The sequence below is a fragment of the Rhinoderma darwinii genome, chromosome 6, assembly GCF_050947455.1.
Source record: "Rhinoderma darwinii isolate aRhiDar2 chromosome 6, aRhiDar2.hap1, whole genome shotgun sequence".
NCBI lineage: Eukaryota > Metazoa > Chordata > Amphibia > Anura > Rhinodermatidae > Rhinoderma > Rhinoderma darwinii.
The window spans coordinates 90,330,561-90,354,484 of NC_134692.1; the positions used below are offsets into that span (position 1 = coordinate 90,330,561).

General features: G+C 45.3%; 1 protein-coding gene across 3 annotated transcripts in view; it reads left to right on the plus strand.

Annotated features, from left to right (window-relative positions):
• LUC7L (LUC7 like) overlaps window positions 1-23,924 on the plus strand; it is a 128,868-nt gene that overhangs the window by 10,018 nt on the left and 94,926 nt on the right. For all 3 annotated transcript variants that reach the window (XM_075830031.1, XM_075830030.1, XM_075830029.1), the window contains exon 3: window positions 8-106. In XM_075830031.1, the coding sequence (XP_075686146.1) occupies window positions 8-106 (99 nt within the window). The remainder of the gene's footprint in view (window positions 1-7; window positions 107-23,924) is intronic.

Here is a 23,924-nt window from a genome sequence, read left to right on the forward strand (position 1 = left end):
TCACCAGAGGATGGATTTGGGTGAGTGCACCAAGATTCATGACTTGGCACTGAGGGCCGATTATGAAATTGCAAGCAAAGAAAAAGATCTGTTCTTTGAGCTTGATGTAAGTTGTTTTTGGTTTTTTTCTATGTGTTGTACTGAACTGTTTGGATGCCTGTAAAATCACTGAGGAAGTGACTAAATGCCTGTTTTGCTGTTGATTTCATTTACATATAAGTTCCTGTGTGTGAAGCGGGGGGCGGGGATTATGTGACCTTCCCAAAGATCGGTAAAAAATTGCATGGTTGCATTACTGGACATGTAATGCTCATCTTTATGGGACACGTAAGTTAGGAGCTGAAAAGAAACAGTCTGTCTCAGATCCGTCTACTCTTAGCGATTATTGTTGCAATCCAACCAAGAGTCTGATTATATTAATAATTGATGTATGTAAATGGCTATGATTTGACTCATCAGTTACAGTAGCTTCATTAGTAAAGTGTAAATGGTGAGAGGGGAAAACAACCAATATGGAGAATAGCATAATCTATTTTGTTAGTATGGTCATAATTGTTAATTTTCTCATTCCAACAAAATATGTTACAACGCCGTGTTGTTGTGGGTCATGAATCGCAGCAGACACTGTTCTATACCCCTGAATAGTGTTTCTAAAAGTTCATGCGCATGCTGCAGAAATGGCCACATTCAGATGTACGGAACTAATTTTCGAAATTCACAGAAATTTCTGCCATGTATGATTATTCGCCTACTCCGCAGAGGACCACATGAAAAACGTAAAAGTATCGGTCCTGAATACAAATCGTTTTCACTGCAATAATAAACATGCTGCAGATTTTAAAACCTGCGTATTCATTGTTCCATGCTGATTCCCCCCCGGAGCATGTGAATAGGACTTAAAGAGGCTCTGTCACCAGATTTTGCAACCCCTATCTGCTATTGCAGCAGATCGGCGCTGCAATGTAGATTACAGTAATGTTTTTATTTTTAAAAAACGAGCATTTTTGGCCAAGTTATGCCCATTTTTGTATTTATGCAAATGAGGCTTGCAAAAGTACAACTGGGCGTGTTGAAAAGTAAAAGTACAACTGGGCGTGTATTATGTGCGTACATCGGGGCGTTTTTACTACTTTTACTAGCTGGGCGTTGTGTATAGAAGTATCATCCACTTCTCTTCACAACGCCCAGCTTCTGGCAGTGCAGATCTGTGACGTCACTCACAGGTCCTGCATCGTGTCGGCACCAGAGGCTACAGTTGATTCTGCAGCAGCATCAGCGTTTGCAGGTAAGTAGCTACATCGACTTACCTGCTAACGCCGATGCTGCTGCAGAATCAACTGTAGCCTCTGGTGCCGATGTGTCCTCGCTCGTCTGACACGATGCAGGACCTGTGAGTGACGTCACAGATCTGCACTGCCAGAAGCTGGGCGTTATGAAGAGAAGTGGATGATACTTCTATACACAACGCCCAGCTAGTAAAAGTAGTAAAAACGCCCCGATGTACGCACATAATACACGCCCAGTTGTACTTTTACTTTTCAACACGCCCAGTTGTACTTTTGCAAGCCTCATTTGCATAAATACAAAAATGGTCATAACTTGGCCAAAAATGCTCGTTTTTTTTAAAATAAAAACGTTACTGTAATCTACATTGCAGCGCCGATCTGCTGCAATAGCAGATAGGGGCTGCAAAATCTGGTGACAGAGCCTCTTTAAAATATCCCATTTACATGCATTGCTGGTGGAATGCCAGTGAATTGTGTCAGGATTTAGGCGCAAAATTCGCACCTAAATCTTGACCTAATCCTCAACGTGTACAAGCCTACATGCAGCTGTCCTGATGGTAATTGTTTCCATTCTTAATTTATGTTCATTTTATTGATGTTTTTCTTCTGTTACGTTTAACCCCTTAATGACCGGGCCATTTTACACGTTAATGACCAAGGATTATTTTTTGTTTTTTCACGGTCGCATTCCAAGAGTCGTGCGGGACGAGTTGTATTTTGTAATTGTACCATTTTTAGACGCTTATAATATATTGATTAACTTTTATTAACTTTATTTTAGGAGAGAATTGAAAATAAGCAGCTATTCCAGCATTGATTTTCACGTTATAAATTTACGCCGTTTACTATGCAGCGTAAATAACATGTTAACTTTATTCTATGGGTCGGCACGATTACGGGGATACCAAATATGTAGAGGTTTTATGTTTTTCCTACGTTTGCACAATAAAAACCCTTTTGGAAAAAAATTACTTGTTTTTGCATCGCCGCATTCCAAGAGCCGTAATGTTTTTATTTTTCCGTCGATGTGGCCGTACGTGGGCTTGATTTTTGCGGGCCAATGTGTAGTTTTCATTAGTACTATTTTGGGGTACATAGGACTTGTAGATTAACTTTTATTTTATTTTTTATGGGGGGAATGGGAGAAAAGAGAGAATTTTGCCGTTTTTTGCGTTTTCTTTGGACGCCGTTCATCCGGCGGTTTAATTAATGTGTTCATTTTATTGGTCAAGTTGTTACGATCGCTGGAATACCATATATGTGTATGCGTGATTTGTTTTGACAGTTTTACTAAATAAAACCACTTTTTGGGCCAAAAAGGTAGATTTATTTGACTTTGACTGTAATTTTTTTTTTTTTCTTTTTCACCAACTTTATTTAACTGATTGTCATTTTTTTTAAAGTCCCATCAGGACAATTCACTATGCGATGTGCCGATCGCATATATAATGCTTTGGTATACTTAGTATACGGAAGCATTATTGCCTGTCAGAGTAAAACTGACAGGCAACCTATTAGGTCATGCCTCTGGCATTGCCTAATAGGCAGATGCTGAAGGCAGACCTGGGGGTCTTTGTTAGACCCCCGGCTGTCATGGAAACCCGACGGCGACCCGCGATTTGTTTGCGGGGGAGCCGATCGGGTGACAGAGGGAGCTCCCTCCCTCTGTCAAACACATTAAATGCCGCTGTCACTATTGACAGCGGCATTTAATGGGTTAAACTGCCGGATTCGGCGCGTGCTTCGATTCCGGCAGTTGCAGCAGGAGCCAGGCTGTGTATAACAGCCGTGCTCCTGCCGCTGATCGCGTGGGTACACTGGCAGTACCCGCGCCATCACAGGACGGATACATCCGCCGTCCTGCGCGAACTAGCAGCTGCTAGTTAAGGAGTTAAGGCCCATATTTCTTCTGCACGTTTGACTTGTCAGGAATGCTCCTGGTGCATACATCAAACATACCCATAGGCTCCCGTTATACAGATGAGGCCAAAACAGTGTCCTTTTGGCCTCCATTGGGCAGTATAAGTCGGTAATACCTTTTTAGCCTTTCACCTATGATCGTACCCCTGGAGAGACATTCCATTCGCTGGACAGGAAGCCTGATGATATAAAAAAATGACACCCCTCTCCACACACGGTCAGGTTTCCTGTCCTCCGGATGGGATTGTCCTGTGGTCAAGACACACTCTCCAAGATTGCAGATACTCACCTGTGTTCCTGGGGCTATTCTGAAGGTGTAAGACTCTTAGGGAGCAACCTTAACCGCTTCCCGACCGCCCACAGTAAATTCACGTCGGCACTTGCTGGGCTCTGTGCAGCGCCGACGTGAATTCACGGTGGGTGTTAAAAGCACGATCCGGATGTCAGAGTAGCGCTGACACCAGGATCGCGCGGTTATCCCCTTCCTCTGGTCCCGGAGACATGACCGGGACCTAATTGGTTCAGGTCCCGGTCATGTGATCGCAGGGAAAGTTTGTTGCTACAACAAACTGGAAAGTTTGTTGCTACAACAAACTTTCCCGGGGACAGATTGCGGGTGCTGCAGTCCGTTATAAGGCAGAACGGGAGGCCATACAACGGCCCCCGGGTCTGCCATGCACAGCAGCCTATGAGAACCAGCCGGAGGCCGGTCCGCATAAGCTTTCTGTCAGTGTGACTCTCAGCGTCACACTGACCGTTTATAATATTACGTTACACTACCTAGGTAGTGTAATGTATTATAGCAGCGATCAGTGCTTCCAGTCTTCAAGTAAAAAATAAAGTAATAAAAATGTTTTATAAAAGTGTAAAAACAAGTTATAAACGTTACAAAAACAAAAGATGCTTTTTTTCCTATAATAAGTCTTTTATTATAGGAAAAAAATGAAAATGTTAAAAAAAAGTACACGTATTTGGTATCACCGCGTTCGTAACGAGCCAAACTATAAAACTATAATATTATTTTTCCCGCACGGTGAACACCGCGAAAAAAATAATTAAAAAACAATGTCAGAATCACTATTTTTTGGTCATCAACCCTCCCAAAATATAGAATAAAAAATGATCAAAGTCGCATGTACTCCAAAATAGTACCAATAAAAACTACAACCCGTCCCGCAAAAAACAAGCCCTTACACCGCTTTTTTGACTGAAAAATAAAAAAGTTATGGCTCTCAGAATATGGTGACACAAACAATAAATAATTTTATCGAAAAGTGATTTTATTGCGCAAACGCCACAAAACATAAAAAAACTATATACATATGATATCGCCGTAATCGTATCGACCCGCAGAATAAAGTCAAATGTCAATTATAGCGCACGGTGAACACTGTAAAAAAAAAAAAAAAGACAAATAACATTGTCAGATTTTATGTTTTTTTTTGTCACTTTGCTTGCCAAAAAAAATCTAATACAAAGTGATAAAAAAAAATCACATGTACCCTAAAATGGTACCAATGAAAACTACAGATTGTCCCTCTACAAATAAGCCCTCGCACGGCTCCGGTGAAGAAAAAATAAAAAAAAGTTCTGGCTCTCGGAATATAGCGACAGAAATTGTGCAGTGTCCAAAAGCGAATAAGATCGGGCGTCATTTATCAGTGCGACATCGGCCACATATCTGCGGATTATTTATTTACCAAATTATTATACCCTCTTATTATACCCTCTTATTATACCCCTGATGTTTCCGCACAGGTTACATATGCCACCACATTATAAACCGAAATACTAGCAAAACCCCAAACAGAACAGTCACCAAGCAAAATCTGTGCTTCAAAAACCAAATGGCGTTCCCTCCCATCTGAGTCCCACAGCGTGCCCAAACACCAGCTTACGTCCACATATATGATATTTTATATCCGGGAGAACCCGCTCAACATTGTATGAGGTATTTGTCTTCAGTGGCACAAACTGGACATATCAGTGAAAAATTTTAATTTTCACTTTGCACCATCCGCTGCACATTAACGCCTTCGCGCACCACGACTTAATAGCATGTTGTGGTGCGGAGGGTTATATATGGAGCAGGCTCATGCGCTCCGCCCGCTCCATATTCTGCAGGTGTCAGCTGTGTATTACAGCTGACACCCGGTACTAATGGACAGGATCGCGCTGTTAAAAATGATATTATACTAGTGTATTGTACCAGCGACCTAATGATCACTCGTTCCAGTACCCTAAAGGGACTTTTAGCAGGTTTCCACTGTTTTGGTACCTCAGGGGCTTTGCAAATGTGACATGACACCCGAAAACCATTCCAGCTAAATTTGAGCTAAAAAATACAAATATTGTTCCTTCCCTCCTGAGTACTGCCGTGCGTCCAAACAGCAGTTTATTACCACATATGGCATATTGCTGTAATAAGGACAAATTACTTTACAAATTTTGGGGTGATTTTTCTCCTTTATGCATTGTAAAAATTAAACATTTCTATGTTTTTTCAGAAAAAAGTAGATTTTCATTTTCACTGCCTAATTCCACTAAATTCAGCAAAAAAACTGTGGGGTCAAAATGCTAACTATACCCCTAGAAAAATTCCTTGAGGTGTGTAGTCTTCAAAATGGGGTCACTTTTGGGGGGTTTCCACTGTCTTGCTCCCGCCAGGGCATTGCAAACGCGACATGGCGTTGAAAACCAATCCAGCAAAATCTGCGCTTCAAAATCCAAATGGCGCTCCTTCCCTTCTGAGCTCTGCCGTGGGTCCAAACAGCCGTTTAGTACCACATATGGGGTGTTGCCGTAAATGGGAGAAGTAGCTTTACAAGTTTTGGGGTGCTTTTTATTCTTTATTCCTTGCAAATATTTTTTTCAGAAAAAAAGTAGATTTTCACTTTCACAGACAAACTCCAATAAATATAGCAAAAGACCTGTTGGGTCAAGATGCAAACTGTACCCCTAGATAAATTCATTGAGGTGTGTAGTTTCTAAAACCGTGTCACTTTTGGGGGATTTCCACGGTTTCGGCACTACAAGACCTCTTCAAACCTGACATGGTGCCTAAAATAGATTCTAAAATAAGGAGGCCCCAAAATCCACTAGGTGCTTTTTTGCTTCTGAGGCCGGTGGTTCAGTCCATTATCACACAAGGGCCACATGTGGGATATTTCTAAAAACTGCAGAATCTGGGCAATAAATATGTTTCTCTGGTAAAACCTTCTGTGTTACAAAATTTTTTTTATTATAAATGAATTTCCGCAAAAAAAAAAAATTGTCAATTTCCCCTTTACTTTGCTTTAATTCCTGTGAAGCGCCTAAAGGGTTAAGAAACTTTCTGAATGCTGTTTTAAATACTTTGAGGGGTGCAGTTTTTAATATGGGGTGATTTATGGGGTCTATCTAGTACATAAGGCCCTCAAAGCCGCTTCAGAACTGAACTGGTCCCTGTAATAATCGCCTTTTGAAATTTTCTTGAAAATGTGAGAAATTGCTGCTAAAGTTCTAAGTCTTGTAACGTCCTAGAAAAATAAAATAATGTTCAAAAAACGATGCAAATATAAAGTAGACATATGGAAAATGTGAAATAGTAACAATTTTGGGTGGTATTACTATCTGTTTTACAAGCAGATACATTTAAAATTAGAAAAATCATAATTTTTGCAAATTTTCTCTAAATTTTGGTGTTTTTCACAAATAAGGAATGAATTTATTGACCAAATTTTTCCACTGACATAAAGTACAATATGTCACGAGAAAACAATCTCAGAATCGCTTGGATAGGCAAAACCATTCTAGAGTTATTACCACATAAATTGACTTGTCAGATTTGAAAAAATGGGGCTGGTCCTGAAGGCCAAAATGAGCTCGGTCCTGAAAGGGTTAAAGAGGCTCTGTCACCACATTTTAAGTGCCCTATCTCCTACATAAGGAGATTGGCGCTATAATGTAGGTGACAGCAGTGCTTTTTATTTAAATAAACGATCTATTTTTACCACTTTATTAGCGTTTTTAGATTTATGCTAATGAGTTGCTTAATGCCAAAGTGGGCGTATTTTCTCTTTAGACCAAGTGGGCATTGTACAGGGGAGTGTATGATGCTGACCAATCAGCATCATGCACTACTCTCCATTAATTTACACAGCACATAGGGATCCTGTTAGATCCTTATGTGCTATCTTATACTTACACATTAAGAATACTGAAGTGTTCCACGGAATGTCTATTCACAATCTCTGCACTTCGTTACTGTTTCTATGGTAGTTACAGCCGAGGAAGCGAGATCTCGTGGTAACCTGTCATTTACCGTGAGATTACGCGTCCTCTGCTGTAACTACCACAGACAGAGTAACGAAGTGCAGAGATTGTGAATAGACATTCCGTGGAATGTCTATTCACTGTCTAAACACTTCAGTATTGTTAATGTGTAAGTATAAGACAGCACATAGCGATCTAACAGGATCCTTATGCGCTGTGTAAATGAATGGAGAGGAGTGCATGATGCTGATTGGTCAGCGTCATACACTCCCCTGTACAACACCCACTTGGTCTAAAGTGAAAATACGCCCACTTGGGCATTAAGCAACTCATTAGCATAAATCTAAAAACGCTAATAAAGTGGTAAAAATAGATTGTTTTTTTAAATAAAAAGCATTACTGTCACCTACATTATAGCGCCTATCTCCTTTTCTAGGAGATAGGGCACTTATAATGTGGTGACAGAGCCTCTTTAAGTCTGGGGCTGCTATCCCCTTCCTCTCCCGGTCACTGCTTCCCTCTACGGAGGTGGTAAGCTCCCGCCGCGGGTGGAGTCTCCTCTTTGGGGAGGGGTTTCTCATGGGGTCAGGCCTGGCTCCAGTTTACAGAGAGGGAGCCAGGACTCATGGCCCAGTGTTCGGCCGCTTACGGCTCACTGCAATGATGCGTGGACGTCCCAGGAAGCGGTGTTACGGCGACCCATATGGGAAGGAAGGGCTACAACGCGTCATAGTCAGGGAGCCTCCCCAGCCATTTCTAGGCATATTTTAGGTCTTAACCAAGATGGCTCATTCTCCAACCAAGCAACCAGTATGAAAGCTCCAGGGGAAGTAGCAGGACGCGCTAAACGACCTGAGGGATCGGACCCAGGATCTTCTAGGAAGCATGGTAGCACAAACAAACCTTTTTGCATTTATTAATTTTGGCCTTCCTTGTATATTTTATTTTTTATATTACATGTTTACACTTTCACCTATGACAGCACCCCTAGAGACATCCCATTTGCTGGACAGGAAGCCTGACTATATAAAAAAGGACACACCTCTCCACACACGGTGTCAGGTTTCCTGTTCTCCGGATGGGATTTTCCTGTGGGATCAAGGCACTCTCTCCAGGATTGCAGACCCTCCAGCAGGTACTCGCCTGTATTCCTGGAGGTCTTCTGAAGGTGTAATCCTCTTAGGAAGCAACCTGTGGTCTGGAGCTTGTACTCCCTCCACACCCGGTCACCGCTTCCCTCTGCGGAGGTGGTAGGTTCCCGCCGCGGGTGAGGTCTTCTCTGGGGGGGGAGAAGCTCTCCTGGGGTCAGGCCTGGCTCCAGTTTGCAGAGAGGGAGCCAGGACTCGTGACCCCGCGTTCGGCCACTTCCGAATCACTAAATGGACCACTTCCGGTCGTGGCGCACGTTCCTTCCGGTGGGCATGACGTGCGGACGTCCCAGGAAGCGGTGCTTCGGCGGTCCAGGTGGGGAGGAGGGGCTACATCGCGTTGTAGCATGGGAGACTCCCCAGCCAGTCCTAGGCCTATTTTAGGCCTGAACTAAGATGGCTTCTTCTCCAACAAAGCAACCAGCATGGAAGCTCCAGGAGAAGCAGCAGGACGCGTGGAACGACCTGAGCGATCAGACCCAGCAAAATGCTCCAGTCCGGAACTTTAAATGGCATGGGATCTTCTAGGAAGCATGGTAGGAAAAAACTATTTTTTCCCATTTATTGATTTTGTCCTTCCTTGTATATTGCATGTTTCCTAGGTCAGAGAGGGTCGCAGGAAGAAGTTGGACAAGGCTCGCAGCAAAGAATGTGCTGTGTGTTGTAGGAAGCTAGCAGCCTCTTATCAAAAACGGTTATGCCAGCTTTGTTTAACCCCTACCCGCACCAGGACGTAACTGTACGTCGTTGCGGGAAGTTACTTCCCGCACGAGGACGTACAGTTACTGAGTTAATCCCAGTGCACACTGTCGGCGACAGTGTGCACCGGGAACCAGGAGGTCAGCTGTCGCCGACAGCTGACACTCCCCTCTTGCCGGCCAGCGGTCCTTTGCCGCTGATTTCGGCGCATTAACCCCTTAAATTCGGCGATCGGGTGCAATCGCCGAATTTTAGGGGTTTCTAACATATCGGCAGACCCCCGCCCGAAATCGCGGGGTCTGCCGATAGTTAGTATGGCAAACGGAAGCCAAACAATGGCTTCCGGGTCTGCCACGGACAGAAGCCCATCAGGACCAACCTTCGGCTGGTCCTGATAGGCTTCCTGTCAGAGTGACAGAAAGTCACTGTGCCGTTCCCGATGCACACTGTCGGCGACAGTGTGCATCGGGAACTTGGAGATCAGCTGTCCCCGACAGCTGACACTCACCAGTGTTGCCGATCAGCGGCTCATCGCCGCTGATTTCGGCAATTAACCCGTTACATGCGGGGCTCGATTGCGATCTCCGCATGTAGCGTGTTTGTAGCGCATCAGCAGCCCCCATGCAATCGTGGGGGCTTCTGATGCTTGTGATGGCACCCGGGGGCCAGACAACGGCCCCCAAGTCTGCCATGTATGTCAGCCTATGAGGATCAGCCTCTGCTGATCCTCGTAGACCAACTGTCAGAGTGACTGTGACGTCACACTGACAGTTGGAATACATTACACTACCTAGGTAGTGAAATGTATTCCAGCAGCGATCAGAGCTGCAGGTCAAAAAAAGAAAGTGTAAAAAGTAATAGAAAAGTTAATAAACAAAAATATAAAGTGTAAAAAGTAAAAAAAAAAGTTAATAAAAATGTTTTATAAAAGTGTAAAAATAAAAGGTTTTGTTTTCCTATAATAAGTCATTTATTATAGGGAAAAAATGAAAACGTTAAAAAAAAGTACACATATTTGGTATTGCCGCGTTCGTAACGAGCCAATCTATGAAACTATAATGTTAATTTTTCCGCACGGTGAACGCCGCAAACAAAATAAACGGAAAACTGTCAGCATCGCTATTTTTTGGTCACCACCCCTCCCAAGATATAGAATAAAAAGTGATCAAAAAGTCGCATTTACCCCAAAATGGTACCAATAAAAACTACAACCCGTCCCGCAAAAAACAAGACCTCCCTCAGCTTTTTTGACGAAAAAATAAAAAAGTTACGGCTCAGAATAGCGTGTCCCAGAAAATAAATTATTTTATAGAAACTTCATTTTATTGTGCAAACGCTGCAAAACGTAAAAAAAACTATACACATATGGTATCGGCGTAATCGTACCGACCGGCAGAATAAATTAAAACGTAATTTATTGCGCACGGTGAACGCTGTAATAAATAAAGAATTGAAAGCGCCAAAATCGCTGTTTTTTGGTCACCCTAGCTCTAAAAAAGATCCTGAGGGGCCAAAATGATCACTATACCACTAGAAAAATTCCTTGAGGGGTGTAGATTCCAAAATGGGGTCACTTTTGGCGGGTTTCCACTGTTTTGGTCCCTCCGGGGCGTTGCAAACCCGACATGGCACTGAAAACCAATCCAGCAAAATCTGCGCTCCAAAATCCAAAAGGCGCTCCCTCCCTTCTGAGCCCTGCTGTGGGTCCAAACATCAGTTTACGACCACATATGGGGTATTGCCGTAATCGGGAGAAATTGCTTTACAAATTTTGGGGTGCTTTTTCTCCTTTATTCCTTGTAAAAATGAAAAAATTCTATGTTTCCACAGAAAAATAGGTGATTTTCATCTTCACAGACTAATTCCACTAAATTCTGCAAAAAAACTGTGGGGTCAAAATTCTAACTATACCCCTAGAAAAATGCCTTGAGGGGTGTAGTTTCCAAAATGGGGTCACTTTGGGGGGGTTTCGGCTGTTTAGGTACCACAAGACCTCCTCAAACCTGACATAGTGCCTAAAATACATTCCTAAAAAAAGGAGGCCCCGAAATCCACTAGCTGCTCCTTTGCTTCTGCGGCCTGTGTTTCAGTCCATTAGGACACTAGGGCCACATGTTGGATATTTCTAAAATCTGCAGAATCTGGGCAATAAATATTGAGCTGCGTTTCTCTGGTAAAACCTTCTGTGTTACAGATTTTTTTTTATTACAAATGAATTTCGGCAAAAAAAATGAAATTTGTAAATTTCACCTCTACTTTGCCTTAATTCCTGTGAAACGCCTAAAGGGTTAAAATATTTTCTGAATGTGGTTTTGAATACCTTGAGGGGTACAGTTTTCAAAATGGGAGGATTTATGGGGACTTTCTAATATATAAGGCCCTCAAAGCCACTTCAGAACTGAACTGGTCCCTGAAAAAATGGCCTATTGAAATTTTATTGAAAATATGAGAAATTGCTGCTAAAGTTCTAAGCCTCGTAACGTCCTAGAAAAATAAAAGTACGTGAAAAAAAATGATGCAAACATAAAGTAGACATATAGGGGATGTTAACTAGTAACTATTTTGTGTGGTATTACTATCTGTTTCACAAGCAAATACATTTAAATTTAGAAAAATGCTAATTTTTGCAAATTTTTGCTAAAATTTGAAGTTTTTCACAAATAAATATTGAATTTATCGACCAAATGTTTTCACTAACATAAAGTACAATATGTCACGAGAAAACAATCTCAGAATCGCTTGGATAGGTAAAAACATTCCGGAGTTATTACCACATAAAGTGACACATGTCAGATTTGAAAAAATAGGCTGTGTCCACAAGGCCAAAACAGGCTGTGTCCTAAAGGGGTTAAATAAAATCCTGGCAGAGGAATCCACCAGCCTTGCCTCAAGCATAAAAGATATAGTTCAAACAAAATCATGATCTTCCTAGCACCTCATCTGGCTAGAGAATGCAAGGCCTAGGCGTTTCTAATTCCTCTGAAGAGATTTTTGAGGAGAATGGGGGAGGGAAAACCTATTTCCAGCAGGGGATGTGGACCAACTTCTTAAAGCAGTCCGGAACACTTTGAATATCGATGCCCCCAAGGAACCCCGGTCCATTCAGGACATTGTTTGAGGGCCTAGGTCCTAGAAATCAGAGGAGCTTTCCTATTCATGGGAATATAGCCAGCCTCATTAGGAGGAAATGGAAGAACACTGGCAAAGTTAGGCATTCCCAAAATTTTGAAGAGAAAATATCCCTTTTGAAGAGGATTTAAAGCCGTAACTAAATGTTCAATCAACTTTTTATTTTCTAGCAGCATGTGTAATATAAATATATTTTGTAATATGCTTTTATTAATGAATTTGGGCTCCTTTTTGTGTTATATGTGTTTTAAATGGGCACTTTTTGACAAAAAAATTTTTCTTGTATTTCTCCTGTTGCTAGCAGAAATCCGTACACCGTTTGAATGTATCGATGTACGGACTCGGCTGCCTGTGAGTACAGGTGGGTGGTGGCCCCATCCTGACGTCGGAGGTGCACGCCCCATTCGTGACGTCAGGAAGGTCTCTCTGCCTCTATGTACTATACAGTTCTCTATAGAGTAACCGGCAGCAGCAGAGCGCAGGGAGGGGAATGGCCGCTCTGCTGCTGTCCGGACTATACTATGAGTGAGAGGCGCTTCCGTAGCAGAAGTGCAGGTCTGGCGCCCCCTCCCTGTCCCCTCTTTCCACTGTACTGTAACCGGCAGGGAGGAGAAAGACAGCTCTTTTGCTGTCCGGTCTATGGTATGTGTGAGTGGTGCTTCTGTAGCAGAAGCGCAGGTCTAGCGGCGGCTCCCTCACCAGACCTGCGCTTCTGCTACGGAAGCGCCTCTCATAAAATACAGTAGTCCGGACAGCAGCAGAGCTGTCTTTCTCCTCCCTGCGCTCTGTTGCTGCTGGTTATAGTACTGTGGAAAGGGGGAAGAGGGGACAGGGAGCTGCCGCTAGACCTATGCTTCTGCTATTGAAGTGCCTCTCACACATACTATAGTCCGGACAGCAGCAGAGCTGTCACTCTATTCCCTGCACTCTGGTACTGCCGTTTACAGTACTGTGGACAGGGGGAAGAGGGGACAAATAGGCGGCGCCAGACCTCACTTCTTCTCAAGGAGCAGTGCGCGCCTTTACAGATCTTGCACCTGCTTTAAAGAACCTGCACAAATAGCAGGTTACAATATTTTAAATTGTACTGCTATACTCCTTCCAAATAGCCACAGCTCCCATAAACACTACAGTAGGTTATGAGACGTGTGTGTGTGTGTGTGTGTGCGCATATATATCTATATGTGTGCGTGTATATATACACTAGCAAAAAATGGCAGCATTCACAAAGAAGGCATGTGAAGCTTGGGTGCCAAGCAAGTAAAACCCGGTCCTAGGAATTTTTATATATATATATATATATAAAGATCTTGCAGCACTCCATGTTCAAAGTATGAAATCGGTTTATTTAGACAACTTCAAAAAGGTGCAACGTTTCAATCCCACATTGCTTGAGAAAGATCCCAATGTGGGATTGAAACGTTGCACCTTTTTGAAGTTGTGAACATGTCCTATCTTTTCCACGGATCATGGACGGGACTCATGCAGCATACACTGTTGTGTGCATTAGGGCTAAGGGTACCTCCACATAGTGTATTTAGATGTGGAGAATCCACATCAAAATCCACAGGTATACACACTGAAATCTGTGCATAAAATCTGCACGGACTCTGGCATATTTTAGTTTGGATTTCAGTACGTGGATATGTGTTTTTTGTGTTTGATAGAATTTCACTTTTCGCATTGAAAGAGGTGAAATACACAGGGAACATCCGCACCAAAAATAGGCATGCTGCAGATTGTAAAATCTGCTGCTGTCAATTTACGCGCGGACAAAACAGCAACGTGTACATGAGATTTTGAAAATCTCCTGATCTAAAATGCTACTGTATTACGCAACCGATTTTTTTATAGTGTATGTATACTGTATACAGTGCTGTACACTGCTGTCCTTATAGTATATACTGTATAGTGTATACCAGGGGTCTCAAGCACGCGGCCCGCGGGCCGCATGCGGCCCCTGGGGCTGTCATCTGCGGCCCGCGGGACACAGCCGCTAGTATCGGCACTGCTCCGAGACTCTGGAATTCCCTGACATCGCTGCCCATATATGGACAGTGTGTCAGGGTCTTGCCCAGAGCGGAGCAGAGCGCTGGTGTCGGCTCTGCTCCTGGACTCTGTGGAATTCCCTGACATCGCTGTCCACATATGAACAGCGATGTCTGGGGCTTCCCCAGAGCCGGAGTCCCGAGCAGAGCGCTGGTGTCGGCTCTGCTCCGGGACTCTGTGGAATTCCCTGACATCGCTGCCCATATATGGACAGTGTGTCAGGGTCTTCCCCAGAGCGGAGTCCCGGGCAGAGCGCTATTATCGGCTCTGCTCCGGGACTCTGGGGAAGCCTCTGACATCGCTGTCCATACATCGACAATGATGTCATGGGCTTCCCCAGAGCAGGAGTCCCAGTGATGTCAGGAGCACAGCTGGAGTCCCAGGAAGAGCCTACTAGCGCTCTGCCTGGGACTCCAGCTCTGGGCAAGCCCCTGACATCACTGGGGCAGCCTCTACAGAGGGCACTGGGGCAGCCTCTACAGAGGGCACTGGGGCAGCCTCTACAGAGGGCACTGGGGCAGCCTCTACAGAGGGCACTGGGGCAGCCTCTACAGAGGGCACTGGGGCAGCCTCTACAGAGGGCACTGGGGCAGCCTCTACAGAGGGCACCGTGGCCTTATCTAGGGGTGTGTTGCATTATCTACAGAGGGCACTGCGGCAGCAACCACAGAGGGCACTGCGGCAGCAACCACAGAGGGCACTGCGGCAGCAACCACAGAGGGCACTGCGGCAGCAACCACAGAGGGCACTGCGGCAGCAACCACAGAGGGCACTGCGGCAGCAACCACAGAGGGCACTGCGGCAGCAACCACAGAGGGCACTGCGGCAGCAACCACAGAGGGCACTGCGGCAGCAACCACAGAGGGCACTGCGGCAGCAACCACAGAGGGCACTGCGGCAGCAACCACAGAGGGCACTGCGGCAGCAACCACAGAGGGCACTGCGGCAGCAACCACAGAGGGCACTGCGGCAGCAACCACAGAGGGCACTGCGGCAGCAACCACAGAGGGCACTGCGGCAGCAACCACAGAGGGCACTGCGGCAGCAACCACAGAGGGCACTGCGGCAGCAACCACAGAGGGCACTGCGGCAGCAACCACAGAGGGCACTGCGGCAGCAACCACAGAGGGCACTGCGGCAGCAACCACAGAGGGCACTGCGGCAGCAACCACAGAGGGCACTGCGGCAGCAACCACAGAGGGCACTGCGGCAGCAACCACAGAGGGCACTGCGGCAGCAACCACAGAGGGCACTGCGGCAGCAACCACAGAGGGCACTGCGGCAGCAACCACAGAGGGCACTGCGGCAGCAACCACAGAGGGCACTGCGGCAGCAACCACAGAGGGCACTGCGGCAGCAACCACAGAGGGCACTGCGGCAGCAACCACAGAGGGCACTGCGGCAGCAACCACAGAGGGCACTGCGGCAGCAACCACAGAGGGCACTGCGGCAGCAACCACAGAGGGCACTGCGGCAGCAACCACAGAGGGCACTGCGGCAGCAACCACAGAGGGCACTGCGGCAGCAACCACAGAGGGCACCGCGGCAGCAACCACAGAGGGCACTGCGGCACTATCTAAAAAGGGGCTGCCCAATCTTGACATGTGTGCTAACTGAGCAGCCGGACTGCATTTGGCGACACTTAAACTGGAAAGCTGGATTGTTGAAATAAGCATGTGGAGAAATATCTCAAATTTTAAACCTAGCGCTATTATAGTAATGTAGTATTATTATTCTAGTAATATAGTGTTATAGTAGTTCAAATAACTAATTGATTAACAATAATTTTGTATTGTATCAAATTTGAAAGTAATGTGGCCCGTCAACTTCCCATTTTTTTCTATATGCGGCCCACTTACCCGGCCGAGTTTGAGACCCCTGGTGTATACAGAGCTGTCTTTATAGTGTGTGTATATGTATGTATGTATATGTGTGTGTGTATATATATATATATATATATATATATATATATATATATATACTGTGTACAGACCATATTGTACTTCATAGTGTATGGCTGAAGTGAGAGCAGGCAGGGGAAAAAATGCATGAATATGGAGGCAGAGGAAGATGCTGGGAGAGGAGGTATATATCCGAGTGCTGTCAGATACTTTATAAAACCAACTTTAGATACTTACCATTGGTAGAGTAGAGAAGATGTCTGGTATGGTAAATCCAAGATGTGAGGTGCAAAAGACAACTGTGCTGCAAAAGAACCTTTGGTTTTCCTGATTGGCTGGCTGTTTAGGTGCATGATGGGAACTATGGGCAGATTGAATATTGCATACAGTACTGGCAGACATCACACACAGTAAGACACGCCCCTAGTAACTGGCCAGAATCCGGAAGTGTGAGAAAATAGATGTGGACGGTTTCACAAGAAAAAAAGCTGCAAAAAAAGGTACTTTTGAAGTGAAAATAAATTGCTAGGAGTAGTGTATTCACATAGAGGGACATAATAGCAGTTTAAATATTTTGTTTTTATGAGAAAGTTTAGCTACGCTTTAAGTAAGGACTGGGATAGTTTTTTCAGACTGGATGCCCCAGTAGCGAAGATATCCAGGAAGAATGATTTACCTTTTGAAGATCTGTGTTCCCTCCCCGATCCTATGGATAGGAAGGTGGACTATTACCTAAAAATAACCTGGGAAGCCTCTGCAGGGGCCTTTAAACCTGGTATTGCGGCCACGTGTGTAGCCAGGTCACTTTAAAATCTGGATAGCTCAGTTGGACTTCATCTCAGAGACAAGACTCCTAGGGATCATCTAGATACTGGCTTCCCTCCCGGTTTTGTCTAAGGCCACAGACTTTTTGGCTGATGCCTCAGTGGACTCAGTCCGTCTGGCAGCTAGATCTGCAGCCCTATTCAACTCAGCCAGAAGAGCTATATGGCCGAAGACATGGAAGGGAGATGCAGCCTCAAAAGGGAAACTTTGTTCTATCCCTTGTTCAGGAGATTTTTTGTTTGGTCCTCCACTGGATGATCTCCTGGAAAAAGCATCTGATAGGAGGAAAGGGTTTCCTACCCAGAGCAAACCAGACTCCTTTTGTCCCAGGAAGTTCAATAGAAAACCCAATCCCAAGAGACAGGAATTTAGATCCTCTAAATTTCCTAAAAAGAACAGGGGTTTCTTGTTTAAAGTGTAGCTAAATGTTCGACAAACTTTTGACATGTCATCAGTGGCGTAACTACCGCCGTAGCAGCAGTAGCGGCTGCTACGGGGCCCGCGGCATGAGGGGGCACGTGTCGCCCGCCGGCACGGGCCCCCACCATGGCCGGAGGCTCCACTAGCAGCCGCTATGGCTGCTACAGCGGGACGCCACTGAACACTACGGCAGAGCAGGGAGGTATCTCCCCGCTCTGCCATTAACTGGTTTCCGACCGCTGGCTGTATTTTTACGGCCAGCGGCCAGGGACGGGTCCTTAAAACCCGAGCCATAGACTTTCTACGGCTCGGGTTTTAACTTTATGCCCGCGCGATCGGGCAGCTGAATGTCGGGCCTCCGGCAGTCAGTGACTGCCGGGGACCATGAGGAGAGGATAGAAGCAGCTTTCGCTGCTTCTGTCTTCTCGGACCACTTGTACACAGCGCTGAATGCGCGCTGTGTACAGGAATAGAGACAGCAGCAGCGGCGCTGTCTCTATTCCTCCCAGTGATCATGTGACTGGTCACATGATCGCCGGGTGCTGTTAGTGGCAGACTGCTGCTGGGTCTTACTAGACCCAGCACAGCCCTATTAGGGTATGTTCACACGGCGGGGGTCCGTAACGGCTGAAATTACGGGGATGTTTCAGCCTGAAAACATCCCCGTAATTTCAGCCGTACCGGCATGTGCAGGCGCTTGAACGCCGCGTCAATTACGGCCGTAATTAGCTTTGCTATTCATTGGAGTCAATGAATAGCCGCCAATTACGGCCAAAGAAGTGACAGGTCACTTCTTCTACGCGGGCGTCTATTTACGCGCCGTCATTTGACAGCGGCGCGTAAATATACGCCTCGTGTGAACAGACAAACGTCTGCCCATTGCTTTCAATGGGCAGATGTTTGTCAGCGCTATTGAGGCGCTATTTTCAGACGTAATTCGGGGCAAAAACGCCCGAATTATGTCCGTAAATAGGCCGTGTGAACATACCCTTAGGGTATGTGCACACACACTAATTACGTCCGTAATTGACGGACGTATTTCGGCCGCAAGTCCCGGACCGAACTCAGTGCAGGGAGCCGGGCTCCTAGCATCATACATATGTACGATGCTAGGAGCCCCTGCCTCTCCGTGGAACTACTGTCCCGTACTGAAAACATGATTACAGTACGGGCACAGTTGTCCTGCAGCGAGGCAGGGACTCCTAGCATCGTATATAAGTATGATGCTAGGAGCCCGGCTCCCTGCACTATGTTCGGTCCAGTGCTTGCGGCCGAAATACGTCCGTAAGTTACGGACGTAATTAGTGTGTGTGCACATACCCTTAGTGACAATCGTCACTATGAGAGGGCTGATTTCCCCTGTAACTGGGGCTGCTGTGCAGCTCCAGTTACAGTGGAAAAACATGGTGTAAAAGAAAGAAAAAATATATATAAAGTTCCCCAAAGGTCTTTTTTGACCTTAGAGGGACAGACCATAGTAATAAAAAATAATAAATTGCAAAAAAAATGTAAATAATAAATACACATAAAATACCCACCCCCAAAAGAAAAACGTTCCCCCCCCCCCCCGCCAATCATTGTTGTAACGCTGACCCAATTACCCTAATATAGACATGTAATATATAAAAATTTACGGTAGACAATGACGATCACAAATAAAAGGTCTATTTTAGGGTAAAACTGTTATTACCCAAAAAAAAATAGCTGAAATGTAAAAAAGCTTATTTTTTTACTATTATTTTCAAACTTTATGAATAAAAATTCTAAAATAGCAAAAAAGGTGTGTATAAAAACGATAAAAAGTGAAACCTGCATTGTCTACGGAAAAAACGTCGCAAAAATCACGTCGTTAGCCCAACAAATAAAAAAGTTATAGCCATTTAACTAACACGTGCTAAAAAGGGCTAAACGGTGTCTGGTCCTGAAGGCGCAAAATAGAGCAAAAGACATGTATCCCCCCCCCCCCTCTCCACAGGACATGTATCCCCCCCCCCCTCTCCACAGGACATGTATCCCCCCCCCTCTCCACAGGACATGTATCCCCTCTCCACAGGACAGGGGATACATGTGTGATCGCTGGCATTGATAGGGAGAACAGGGGACTGAAAGTCCCCTGAAGTTCTCCATCACAAACCTCGGACTTCCGGGGTCTGTGTCGGCAGCTCCGTAGAAATGAATGGAGCGCCAGTCCCGCTTGTGCGCATGCGTGACTAGCGCTCCTTTCATTGTTATTGAGCTGCGCAGACGCCGGAAGTCAGAGGTTTGTCATGGAGAAGTTCAGGGGACTTTCAGTCCCCCGTTCTCCCTATCGCTGCCAGCGATCACTCATGTATCCCCTAGACTGGAGAGGGGAAACATATCTTTTGTAGGACACACTGTAGGTCGCCTTTTTTTGGGAGGGGGGACGCTGTATGGCGTTCCCTACAGGGGGGGTGGCTGTATGGCGTTCCCTACAGGGGGGGAGCTGTATGGCGTTCCCTACAGGGGGGGGTGGCTGTATGGCGTTCTCTACAGGGGGGGGGGGGCTGTATGGCGTTCCCTACAGGGGGGGGCTGTATGGCGTTATCTACAGGGGGGCTGTATGCCGTTCTCTACAGGGGGATGTATGGCGCTATCTACAGAGGGGGGGCTGTATGGCGTTCTCTACAGGGGGGGGGGGGCTGTAAGAAGGGCACTATCTACAAGGGGGGGGTTGTGTGACACCCAGGGGAGGGGGGGCCCCAGTCAAAAGTTTGCTATGGGGCCCAGTCTTTCCTAGTTACGCCCCTGCATGTCATAGACAAATGTCATAAGTTTGGATTGGTGGGGGTCCAAGCACTGAGACCCCCACCAATCGCTCAGCTGCTTCGTTTCTGTTCCGCTTTTTCCAGAAAGCCGATGTATCGGAGTACGGGCTCATAGACTTTGTATTGAGTCCGTACACTATACATTTATTTCCGGAAATAGCCGAACAGACACGAAGCAGATGAGCGCTCACATGAGCACTTCAGATGCTTTGTTATAGAGACCCCCACCAATCCAAACTTCTGACATGTCACTATGACATGTCAGAAGTTTGTCAAACGTTTAGCTACACTTTAAGCCTCAGAACGATCCCAAGAATAAGAATCACCAACAATGACGCCAGAGGGAGCAGTGTAGGAAGTAATAATCCCTTTTCTACAAAGAATGGTAAAAGATCTCTTCAATCAAATGGGTTCTCGATATCATAAAGACCGGATACAAGCTAGAATTCATGTCCCCTCCTCCAGACAGATTGCTCCCCACAGAGAGGCAGAAAGTTTCAGAGAAACAGCAGGCTCTAGAATGAGAGGTTATTTCTCTTATCGGGAAGGGGGTTCTAGTACCAGTTGTAACGTCTATGGCCACAGTCCGTCGTTTGGTTGTTAACTTCGACGGCCGTGGCCATGGACATCTTACTTCGCTGCAGCGTCGTCGTCCTGTGAGGCGCCGGACCTTGAGTGGGCCAGTGTGCGCATTTTTGCCGGAGGTCTGCAATCTAGCCCAGGATGCCCTGGGCTATAAAAAGGGCTCTGTCTTCTTGCTCTTTGCCAGAGCGTTGTTCGCTACCCTTCGTTTGTCGTGCTTATGGTCTTCCAGTTTCCCAGTGTACCTTGCTCCCGTATCCTGTTTCCGTGCTACCTAGTGCTATTACCGTGCTGTGCTATTGCCGTGCTGTGCTACAGCCTACGCTGATCTGCTACGCCTCACCTGACGACTTCCCGCCGCCTGGTCCTGGACGTGCCTGCCTCTCTACTGCCTACGATTGCCTCAGGTACGCGCGCTGAACTAATTGAACTCTGTACTTACCTGTTTGGCCAGCTGCCATTCCGCTACGCAGTACGGCCCAGTGGGTCCACACCCCGCATCGTCACGCCAGTACCGAAACCAGAGATGTGAAGGGCTACTATTCCCCCCTTTTTCTGGTAACGAAACAAGGACGATTCATTATAATAAACCTAAAACAGCTGAACTCCTTCCTAATTTACCCAAAAAATCGGATGGAGAGTATCCCCTATACTGTAATTCTCCTCTTCAGGAATTGTATGATGTCATCAATAGAGCTGGAGGATGCTTATTACCATGTCCCTGTCTGCATCACTCACCCTCAAGTATCTGAGGGTGGCAGTTGTTTTGAACGACTCTCTAATCCACGCTCCCGTTTGGCATCTCTCAGGCTCCGAGAGTCTTTACCAAGCTTTTATCAGAAATTGCATCATCTAAACGAACGAAGGAAATTCTAATCATTCCCTACCTAGATGAGTTTTTAATAGTGGCAGACACCGCCCAGACTTTGACACTCCATCTACAGTCAGTACAATCGACTTTAACCCCTCCCCACATTCCAGAAGCCATAACGTCTTTATTTTTCAGTCGCTATAGTACTATGAGGGCTTGATTTTTGCGAGACGAGTTGTAGTTTTTCGTAGCACCATTTATTTTGCCGTATAATGTACTAGGAAACGTGAAAAAAATTATTTGTGGGGTAGAAAATGAAAAAAAACAGCGATTCCTCCATTGTTTTTCACCCGCATTTTTACGGAATTCACTGTTCAATTAAAACAACATGTTAACTTTATTTTGCGTGTCAATACGATTACGGCGATACCAAATACGTCAAGTTTTTTTTCTATATTTGACTACTTTTACAAGTAAAAACCTAAGTGTAAATAAGAAAATTTATTTTGCGTTGCCAAATTCCGAGAGCCTTAAGTTTTCCGTCGATTAAGTGGTATGAGGGCTTATTTTTTGCGGGATAAGCTGTTTTTAATAATACAATTTTTGTGTAAATGTGACGGTTTGATCGCTTTTTATTTCATTTTTTGCAGATTAGGTGACCAAAAATAGACATTCTGGCGTTTACAATTTTTTTTTTTTTTTTTATTACGCCGTTCACCGTGCGGGTTTAATAATGATATATTGTAATAGTTCAGACTTTTATGGACACGGCGATACCAATTATGTTTATTTTTTTTATTTTTTTAATATGCTCTAGGGGGAAAATGGGAAAGGGTGTTTTTTTTGAACTTTTAATTTTTATTTTAAATTTTTTTTTTTTGACACAAAAAAAAACTTTAACTCATTTTTACTTTTTTTTATTAGTCCCCCTAGGGGACTTCAACCAGCGATCGTTGGATCGCTTGCACGATATACTGCAATACTAATGTATTGCAGTATATCGTGATTCTGACAGTCATCTATTAAGCCCTGCCAGATGCAGGGCTTAATAGGTGTACAAAGATGGCGGACCTGGGGGTGTTCATTAAGCCCCCAGGCAGCCATAGCAACCATCGCCCCCCCCGCGATTGCGTTGTTGGGTCACTATGAGCGGTTAGAGGGGGTTGCCCCCCTCTTTCTGAAGATTTAAATGCTGCGTCGGTATTCACCGCGGCATTTAACTAGCCAAACCAGCGGGATCGCGCTTGAGCGCGATGCCGCTAGTTACTCTATAGTGTCGGCTGTAACATACAGCCAACACCGGCATCGTATGGAGCGAGCTCACTGCGTGAGCCCGCTCCATACTTCCACCTACCCGACTTTGGCGTATGGATACGTCAAATGTCGGGAAGGGGTTAATAAATCTGGGATGGAATATAAACGTAAACAAGTCGAACTTAACAGATGCATTTTTTGGGGAATCCTTTTAGACTCCTCCAGACAGATGTAATTTCTCCCTCAGGGAAAGATCCAGCCTTTGATAGAGAGGGTCTCCGTCCTCTTTTTGGATCACTTGACTTTCAGGAGAGCCATGTCGGTCCTGGGTCTTTTAACCGCCTGTATCCCGGCCATACTGTTGGCTCCGTTCCACGGTGTTCTATCAAGTCCAGAGCCTCCTACCAGGGAATTTTAGACCAGCTTTATGGAGATGCTGATTTCATTTTCCAGCAGGACTTGGCACCTGCCCACACTGCCAAAAGTACCAATACCTGGTTTAATAACCACAGTATCACTGCGCTTGATTGGCCAGCAAACTCGCCTGACCTAAACCCCATAAAGAATCTATGGGGTATTGTCGAGAGGAAGATAAGAGACACCAGACCCAACAATACAGACTAGCTGCAGGCCACTATCAAAACAACCTGGGCTTCCATAACAACTCAGCAGTGCCACAGGCTGATCGCCTCCATGCCACGCCACATTGACAGTAATTTAGGCATAGTCTTGAGTGCATATACTGTACATACTTTCCAGTAGGCCTACATTTGGGCTTATTTAATATTCAATTTTTTTTGAGACACTCAATTTTCGGTTTTTATTAACGGTTAGCCATAATCATCAACATTAAAAGAAAA